Source organism: Lolium perenne, chromosome 5, assembly GCF_019359855.2.
Source record: "Lolium perenne isolate Kyuss_39 chromosome 5, Kyuss_2.0, whole genome shotgun sequence".
NCBI classification, from domain to species: Eukaryota; Viridiplantae; Streptophyta; class Magnoliopsida; order Poales; family Poaceae; genus Lolium; species Lolium perenne.
In genome coordinates, this window is record NC_067248.2 from 35375001 (window position 1) to 35385016 (window position 10016).

At 50.2% G+C, this 10016-nt stretch overlaps 1 protein-coding gene across 1 annotated transcript; it reads left to right on the top strand.

Moving 5' to 3' along the window:
* Window positions 1-1070: 1070 nt before the first annotated feature.
* LOC127298588 (protein kinase PINOID-like) lies at window positions 1071-3159 on the top strand. The gene has a single exon (XM_051328442.1). The coding sequence runs from the start codon at window positions 1170-1172 to the stop codon at window positions 2658-2660; it is 1491 nt and encodes a 496-aa protein (XP_051184402.1). The 5' UTR covers window positions 1071-1169; the 3' UTR covers window positions 2661-3159.
* The last annotated feature ends 6857 nt before the right edge of the window (window positions 3160-10016 follow it).

The window sequence follows — 10016 nt, forward strand, 5'->3', positions numbered from 1 at the left end:
GGCGTCGGATTCCCCACCACTAGCACCGGCGTGGGATGCTCCACCACCACCACCACCGGCGTGGGATGCTCCACCTCCACCATCGGCGTGGGCTACTCCACTTCCACCACCGGCGACACCGGCGTATGTCCCGTCAGTTGCCAACTGGTCGCGGAAGGTACCAGAGTTCGTCGTGATCGACAACGACGAGTAGGCGCAGACGTTAGTTTTTATATTTTTATTTTCCTTTCTTTACTAGGTAAATTATGTTTTCATGTTTAAACAAATGCAAAATCAAAAAAAATGTGTCGTGCCGCTGGGGCACTCACGATGCAAACGGACGCGCTGACAATTTCGACCATTTAAACCAACGCAAACGGACGCGCGTGGATATTTTTAACGTCCGAAATACGTCGCTCTGTTGGAAATGACTTAATTCGAAGATCAATTTGGGGTCAGCGATGGATGCAAACAATGCATAATCATAGTTTTACGTCTAAAATGCATCGGACGCTGGAGGATGGCTTTACTGTTGGACCATTGTGCACTATGCACGGCGGTCACACTCACACCATCCAGGACGACGGACGGTACATGTCTTGCATACGGCACCGTCGACACAACACTCACGTAGTACAGTACAGAAAACATCCAACACCAAGAAGATGGCATAGCGCGCACTGCTGCTAGTACTAGGATTGAGGGAGCCACGTCACCCACCCACAAGGTCCGACAAGGCAAAGCCCGGCTGCCCAGTTGGTGCCTGTCTCGCTCCATGTGGCAACCACCCATTGCCACACATTCACTCTCCCAGTTTCAACTCCAGTGCGCAGTAAAAGTAGAAAATGGACAAGACCTTCCTGCGGCGGCTAGAAATGACGGATTCACCCCTACCGGCAAGGCAAGCCAGGCTCACGGGCCTACGCTCATCCTCCTGCAGCTCCTGGCCGGTTTGGGCCACGTGGACGTGCCAGGTCACTGTGCAGCGCTGACCTGGTAGGCGTGTCCAAAACAACTGGGCCCGCGTGTCATTGAGGTGGCGTGTCGCGCCCGGTGTGGCGTCGCCGTTGGTATAAAATGCCCGGAAACCACCAAAGCAACCGTCCAAAGCACTAGCAGTGTGAGAAGCTTCGGTCCCGTCTCACTGTGTGCAAGCCAAGTCGGAGCAGGAGCAAGGACACTGGTGTTCCATGGTGGCCGCGGTTCAAGCTCGGGTTCCCAGGAAGCCGCCGGCGAGGGAGAAGGCAGCGGAGGGTATGCCGGGAGCGCTTTCGTCGCCGCCGGTGGCGGAAGAGGGGCTGTCGGACCTGGAGACGGCGTCCTCCACGGGGGCGCCCAACTCCAGCCTAAGCTCCACCAGCAGCGCCGGCAGCGTCGCGCGCTGCTCCAGCCTCTCGCGCCTCTCCTTCGACTGCACCCCGTCTGCGGCCGTCGCGGCGGCGGCCTCCTGCTCGCCGCGCCCCGTCGCGCCGTTCCGTCCTCACCGTTCAGGCGACGTGGCGTGGGCGGCCATCCGCGCGCTCTCGGCGTCCTCCTCCTCCCCGGCGACCCCGCTCGGCCCCGCGGACTTCAAGCTCGTGCGCCGCGTCGGCGCCGGCGACATCGGCACGGTGTACCTCTGCCGCCTCCGCACCGCCACCCCGGAGGAGGAGGAGTCGAGCCACCCGTGCTGCCTGTACGCGATGAAGGTGGTGGACCGCCGCCTCGTCGCCAAGAAGCGCAAGCTGGAGCGGGCGGCCGCCGAGCGGCGCATCCTGCGGCTGCTGGACCACCCGTTCCTCCCCACCCTCTTCGCCGACTTCGACGCCGCGCCGCGCTTCTCGTGCGTCGTCACCGAGTTCTGCCCCGGCGGGGACCTCCACTCGCTCCGCCACCGCATGCCGTCCCGCCGCTTCCCGCCCGCCTCCGCCAGGTTCTACGCCGCCGAGGTGCTCCTGGCGCTCGAGTACCTCCACATGATGGGCGTCGTGTACCGCGACCTCAAGCCGGAGAACGTGCTCATCCGGGCCGACGGGCACATCATGCTCACCGACTTCGACCTCTCGCTCGAGTCCACCTCCTCGCCGTCCCTGCTGCTTCCGGCACCAGCCGCTGACGACGACGAAGAAGAGCCGAGCGCCGCGTCCTGCTTCCCGTTGCGTTTCAGGCGGCGACAGAGGCGTCCTCGCCGTTGCGCGGCGTCGTTGCCCCCGCGGTTCGTGGCGGAGCCGGTGGCCGCGCGCTCGAGCTCCTTCGTCGGGACGCACGAGTACGTGGCGCCGGAGGTCGCCAGCGGAGGCGCGCACGGTGCAGCCGTCGACTGGTGGGCCTACGGCGTGTTCCTATACGAGCTCCTCCACGGCCGCACCCCGTTCGCCGGCGCCACCAACGAGGACACGCTCCGGAACATCGTGCGCTCCCCGCTCGCCTTCCCCGTCTCCACCAGCGGCTCCGCCATCAGCACCGACATGGCCGCTGCGAGGGACCTCATCACGCGCCTCCTGAACAAGGACCCCGCCGCCCGCCTCGGGTCCCTGCGCGGCGCCGCCGACGTGAAGGCCCACCCGTTCTTCAAGAACCTCAACTTCGCGCTCCTCCGTTCTTCCCGGCCGCCCGTCGTCCCCGGCGCGCCGATGCACCGGTCGCAGTCCTGCAAGGCGCCGGCGTCGCGCAAGCCGGACCCCCGCTTCGACCTCTTCTGACTGTTGCAGAGTCAACGCCGAGATAAGCGCTCCGGCCATGTCGCCGGCCGCGACGTTAACTTCCTCTAGCTAGCGCATGCATGCATTGACCCTAGCACTAGGTTCCAGTGCCGTTGTACAATCAGCGTTAATCACGGCTCTTAGTCATTACTGATGTCATCTCTAGTTTACGCCAGACCTGGTATGTGCTGCTTAATTATCTAATCACCGTGCTTATACTTGTCTACAGCATCAACTTAATCTAGTCACTCTAGTTTTCTCATCATCGAGTACTACCAAGGTGCAGATTAATTAAGGGACGTGGGTGCAGTGTGTCATCTTAGCTTTGACACTGGTTATTGATCGATGATCTAGTAGGAGTATACTATACTAACCTAAGATTGTTGATGTTGATGTGGTGATGATGTATGGTTCGAGACAGGCATCACATTGGTGTTGGAGCTGTCTGGTAACAGGCTTGCGGTTTCCATTAATGGCTCGTTGACCTGTCCCTTGCGTATGTCTCCTCTGTCCCTGGGCTTGTCGAAAAGATGAGCGAGTTTGTTTGCGGAGTGGTTCTGCTTGCCGGGGAGTGCCGTGACATTCTCAACAAATGGCTGTTTAGTTTATTGCCGTTTTTTTTTTGAAACATAGTAAATGAAAGATGTTTATACATACGCGCACGTACTCATCCCTATGAATGCACATCGATCCGATGGGTTTTGAGATTGACGAAGTCATCACAGGCGTATTGCTGTCGACGGTAACATCATCTTCCACTGAAGAATATTCCGCTTTATGAGACACCAAATTGTCAAATCGGGGATTTGAACTTTGTTGGGCTGGCAGGCTGTTTTTTTTTTTGTGGGGGGGGGGGGGGGGGGGGGTCCTTAAAGTACTACTCCGTATTAAAATTTTGCTTCTGCATAACTGAAATATACACGTTGATAATAATCTTTCCATGTTAATTGGTGGAGATTTCAATATCGCTTGATATCAAGAAGAGAAAGCAAAGGAAATGTTAACCGAAAGTGGTGTGACGAATTCAATGCTTATTTGAGGTTTGTTAGAACATTAAGATGTCTAACAGGAAATTTACTTGTGCAAAGAACAAGCAAAACTGGATTATGTCTAACAGGAATTTTTTGCAGTACCTAAATTAGGTGCTATGTTTTCTTTGACATTTTCTCAAGCTTAGGCCACCTCTAAACGGCCAACGCAGTTTGGATAGCCATTATGTCGGTTTTGAACAGCATTTGAGAAAGGACGTTTTGCTGATTAAAAGGTTTAAGAATTAAATTTGGCTTCCGCGCAACTAAATTCACACGTTGATAATAACCTTCCCACGCTGGTTAGGAGTGAAGATTTCAATCTTGCTAGATGTCAAAAAGATAAAGTAATGAAAATGTCAAACAAAAGTGGTGTGGCAAATTCAATGCTTTTTAGGGTTTTTGTTGGAGTTTCCTCGACCGATTGTCAGGCGGGATTAACTTTTAGTGATTTTGTCGTCCGCCTCGTGGTAGGTCTGGGGGTATTTTACTTGGCGTCCGTATAGACACCATGCCTGTTTTAGCTAGTTCAGATGGAGAGTACCACATCAAACTCGATATCCAGAACAAAGCAGACGGTTTCATTTGGAGCCTGGTTGCTGTGTATGGTGCTGCCCAAGACGCTTTTAAGGCCGACTTTTTACGTGAGTTGGTAAATCTCGCAAAGGATAATCCATATCCGATTTTAATCGGAGGGGATTTCAATTTGATGAGATTTCCTCATGAGAAGAGTAAAGGTTTTTTTGATGGACATTGGCCTTTCTTGTTTAATGCTGTCATTGATAGCTTAGACTTAAGAGAAGTGTTTATGTCAGGTCGACAATTTACCTGGGCCAACAGCTTGCTTGAACCCACATACGAGAAACTAGATCGCGTGTTGATGGATACCGAATGGGAGAATCAATATCCTATGGTGTCTGTCCGCGCACTAGAACGTATTGAAAAATTGTCTGACCATGCTCCTATCCTCCTAACCATTGGGAATCCTCGACCTGTTTGTAAACGGCCGTTCAAATTTGAACTAGGTTGGTTACAGCGAGAAGGATTTCACGAGATGGTTAAGATGGTTTGGGAAAGACCAGTCGGGGGCAACAATCCAATTTCGAGATGGAACAACAAGATGCGCGCTATGCGTAAACATCTCTCGGGTTGGGCTGCACATATGGCTGGTATTTTTAAAAAAGAGAAAGCTCGCCTTTCAAAAGTGATCGATGATTTAGAGGCCGTTGCGGAAGTGAGACCGTTATCCACGCAAGAGATTGATCTTAAAAACCAATCCAATGCGCAGATGGCGAGTCTTCTTCACGAAGAGGAACTCAAATGGTATCAACGATCCAAGGCCCAATTCATTTTGGAAGGGGATTCAAATACGCGATATTTTCATGGCTTAGCCAATGGAAGACATCGGAAAAAAGGTATTCACTCTCTCATCCAAGATGAAGGCGTCATTGAAGGGCATGAGCAACTTAAATCTTATATCACTAATTATTATAAGGATCTGTTTGGGCCTCCGGAGGAAAGTTCTTTCTCTCTTAACGAGGACCTAACGGATGATATACCCCAGGTTTCTCCAGAAGAAAATGGCCTGCTAACCGCACCCTATTATGAGGATGAGGTTCAGAAGGCAATTTTCCAAATGGAATGTAATAAAGCACCGGGTCCAGATGGTTTCCCAGCAGAGTTCTATCAAACTTTTTGGGATACTATTAAATTGGATCTTCTGGATTTGTTCCGTGATCTTCACACAGGACAACTAGAACTATTTCGTCTAAATTTTGGTGAAGTAATTTTGTTACCGAAGGTTAATGAGGCAGAAAGGATTCAACAATATAGACATATTTGCCTCTTAAACGTCAGTTTCAAGATTTTCACAAAAGTGGCCACCACTAGACTTAATACGGTTGCGGATCATGTCATCCAACCTTCTCAGACTGCTTTCATGCAAGGAAGGAATATCCTTGATGGAGTGGCAGTTCTACATGAGACGGTACACGAGATGCATTCTAAGAAACTGAATGGGGTCATTTTAAAATTAGATTTCGAAAAAGCTTATGATAAGGTCAAATGGTCTTTCCTCCAACAGACACTCAGGATGAAAGGTTTTTCTCCTGAGTGGCGTGCTCTAATCCACGATTTTGTGTATGGAGGTAGTGTGGCAATCCGGGTTAACGATGACACCGACCACTATTTCCAGACACGAAAAGGGTTACGCCAAGGAGATCCGTTATCACCGATGTTATTTAACATTGTAGCGGATATGTTAGCAATACTCATAGAGCGTGCCAAGTCTGATGGTCAAATTGAGGGTGTGATTCCACATCTGGTTGATGGGGGTTTATCTATCCTTCAATACGCCGATGACACAATTCTTTTTATGGATCATGATCTCGAAAAGGCTCGTAATCTCAAATTAATTTTAGCAGCTTTCGAGCAGTTGTCGGGATTGAAAATTAACTTCCATAAAAGTGAATTGTTTTGTTTCGGCGATGCCCAAAATGATATGACTCTATATACATAGTTTTTTGGTTGTGGGCAAGGCCAATTTCCTATTCGGTATTTGGGTATTCCGATTCATTATCGGAGACTTACAATTGATGAATGGAAGATTGTGGAAGAAAGATTGCAGAAACGCCTTAGTAGATGGAAAGGCAAATTGTTGTCCCTAGGAGGAAGATTGGTACTCATTAATTCGGTACTAACAAATATGGTACTGTATATGTTATCTTTCTTCCTTCTGCCGAAAGGAATTCTGCATAAACTCGATTATTATCGATCCAGATTCTTTTAGCAAGGGAATAGTGAGAAAAAGAAATATCAATTGGTTAAATGGAGTATAGTTTGTAATCCCAAAGATCAAGGCGGGCTTGGAGTTCATGACCTGGAGGTCAAGAATTCAGCTCTGCTGGGTAAATGGCTTTTTAAGCTTCTTACCGAGGATGGGATTTGGCAAACTATTTTTCAGAGAAAGTATATTGGCTCGAAGACGCTATCCCAAGTTGTTTGGAAACCTGGGGATTCTCACTTCTGGGCTGGTCTCATGGCGACACAAAATATCTTCTTTCGTCATGGTACTTTCTCTATTAAGAATGTGGCACAGATACGGTTCTGGGAAGATGTTTGGTTGGACAATGCATCCCTGAGTGAACAATATCCTGCTTTGTATAGTATTGTTCGTCGCAAAGGTGATATCATTGCTACAGTAATGGCTACATCACCACCGAATGCGACGTTCAGACGGGTTTTACTTGGACAAAGGCTTTTAGCATGGAATACTCTAGTTCAACGATTGGGAGATATTCACTTATCCCCTGAACCGGATGAATTTAGATGGAATCTTCATGTAGATGGCTCATTCTCAGTCAAATCTTTATACAATGCGGTCCTTCATTCTGATTTACCAGTTGATAATAATAAGAAAATTTGGAAGATGAAGATACCACTAAAAATTAAAAATTTTGTTGGTACCTTCGTCGAGGAGTTATTCTTACTAAAGATAATCTTGTTAAGCGGAACTGGCACGGAAGTTCAAGGTGTGTTTTCTGTCATCATGATGAAACCATCAAACACCTCTTCTTCCAGTGCAGTTTTGCGAGATCTATATGGTCAGTCATCCAAGTAGCGTCTACCTTGTATCCCCCTACTAGTGTGGCAAATGTCTTTGGCAATTGGCTTCACGGTGTTGACTCAAGGTTTAAGTTGCTTCTTAGGGTGGGGGCGCTATCAGTTATCTGGGCGCTTTGGCTGAGTAGAAATGACAAGATTTTTAACGATAAAATTTGTTCTTTGTTACAGGTCATCTACAGATGTACAAGTATTCTCCGTTCATGGTTACCTCTTCAACGGGCGGTGAACCGAGACCTATTTACGGAGGTCTGTACACGGTTGGAGGCTACGGCGAGGGATACTTTTTCTCTACATGGGTGGCAGCATAGTTTACGGATTGAAGCTCCACCCTCCCCTTAGGCGTCATATAATTCATCGTAGCGATATGTATCTCGCCTTTTTTCATATACTGTTGGTTCCTGAAACTTGAACAGCTGTGTGCATCCTGGTTATGCAGAGGCTGGGTGTAATTGCTTATCTTAAGTAATAAAGCATCCTTTATCGAAAAAAAAATGTCCACCATAGATAGTGTTTTTTTGCAGTACTAAATTAGATGATATGTTTTCTTTGGCATCTTCTCAAGCTTATAGTAGGCATGTGAGTGATCGTACCCTTAACGGTGGGATTCTCGGACTAATCACTCCCACAAACCAACAAGCTATAAATTTGAGAAGTGGTGGTCGTTGAGAAAGGATTTCAGCAACCTTGTCATCAAACCTATTGAGGCTGACCCAAGGTAGATCAAAAATGAGATGATGGAAGAAGAAAACCCTGCGCAACGTGCCACTACATGCCATGGTGGGGCGCCATTGTTAGCTAGGGTTTCATCGACCTCGTCGTCGACGATGATGACAAGGAAAACTAGGCAGCCATGGCGGGGCTCCATTGTTAGCTAGGGCTTTTACCTTGCTTTTTTTTTACTTATTTTTGGTACTATGTAAATGCTTATATAATAAATAATAACAATTACATTTAAATGCACCGAGCCGCCGAGGCACCTCCTACGCAAACGGTTAACCGTGGCAAGGAGCCAAATTTGGCATCCGCGGCCTGACCTAAAAGACCACAGGCGGTTACTTTTGGTGATCGGAATGCATCGGACCGCTAGAGATACGCTCTAGATAGCGATCATATAATGGTAAACGGTGGCATGACTTTCACCCTCGTAAGAATTTTAAATCTATGATGAACACTGTGTATCCAATTACCAAGTATATCAATAAACTTATACGGTGCGGGCATCTCCAACGGACCGACCCAAACGATCTGTTTATGTCCATTTGGATCGGCTCGAGGACAGAATACGTCTCGCACTTTGGCCGGTCCGGACAGAGCGCCCAGCAGCCGACACATTCAGACCCGTGTTGGCCAAATCTTGCATAGAAATTTCTCAACAAATGTTGCATACATATTTGAAGATTTGCTTGAAGCAAATTAATAGACCTTGAATAAAAACATAGTAGAAGACGTGTAAGGAGGCAGGGAGAGACGCGTGCAGGCCGAGCTTGGAACGCATGCATGCACATTGTCCGTTTGCTTTGTTGCGCCGCGCACGGCAAGTCGTCGGCAACAGCGAGAACAAACGCTGGTAGATCCACTTGCATCGTCAGCCGCAGTGCACGTACGTTGGCGCCTCCTTGGCCGCTGGCGCCGCGTAGTCGCCGTCGGTCGCCCCCCGCCTTTGGCGCGATGGAGCTGTGGTGTGGTGGGAGACCCTGACGCGACATCGACATGGCGTGCCTGGAGGGCTTTGCATCTACAGAGCTGGTAAAGCTGGACGTGATCGACGCGTGGCTAATACGGGGGCGTACGGCGTACAGTACGTACGGTAGAAACAGACAGTACCGGACTGCGTCTGTGCTCGGGCGCGCATGCCACCCCCAGCGACAGTACCGGACTGCGTCTGTGCTCGGAACGCACGCATGGCATGGACGCGCAGAGGCAGGGCAGGGAAGGGCCTTGACCCCAAACTTGGTGAACCCAGTTGCCTCGATCGGCTCCCGCTGCCATGCCAGGCCACAGCAGCGGGAGAAGAACTCTGTGCATCTCGCGTCGCCGGCCAGCTGCCGCAGCTGATCGATCTGTAGCAAATGCCAGTTTCACAAGACGAAGCACGACAGCGAGCCACGATCCTCTACCGCCAAGAAGGAGGAAATCCCACGCAACCGCAGGTACGTGCCGGTGGAACTCGCCCACCAGCTGTTCAAGGAGATCCGATCATGTCCCGGTGCCGCACCAGGACGCCTATGGTATTACCAGATCCATCCCATCGATCCTCCGATCGGATCTACACGACTCGACTCCTACAACTAGTTCACCTCTAGAACCTGGGAGCTCACCTGTACTGCAGCGTGGGTTACCTAGATGACTTCGACTTCTTCAACCGGGAGTGACGCACCCGCTGCGACGACGACAAGAAGGACGAGGAGGGTGCCTTCGAGGAGGAGGGCGAACTCCAACCGCTGAACCTCGCGGAGGATGAGGCGATCTTGATGACCTCGTTTAGTGGGATGGTCCCGCCGTCCAATTGCGGATCTTCGCGCTGGCCCAAGAGAGGCCACTGACCCATCCACCGCCTCCAGTCGCACCTACACCACCTCTGGCGCATCAACAACATATGCATTGGTTGTGGCCTTGGGTACCTCCGATCTATATCTACATCGTCGTCATTGACGACAACTAGGTAGCCATGGTGGACGCCATTGATAGCTAAGACTATTTTCTT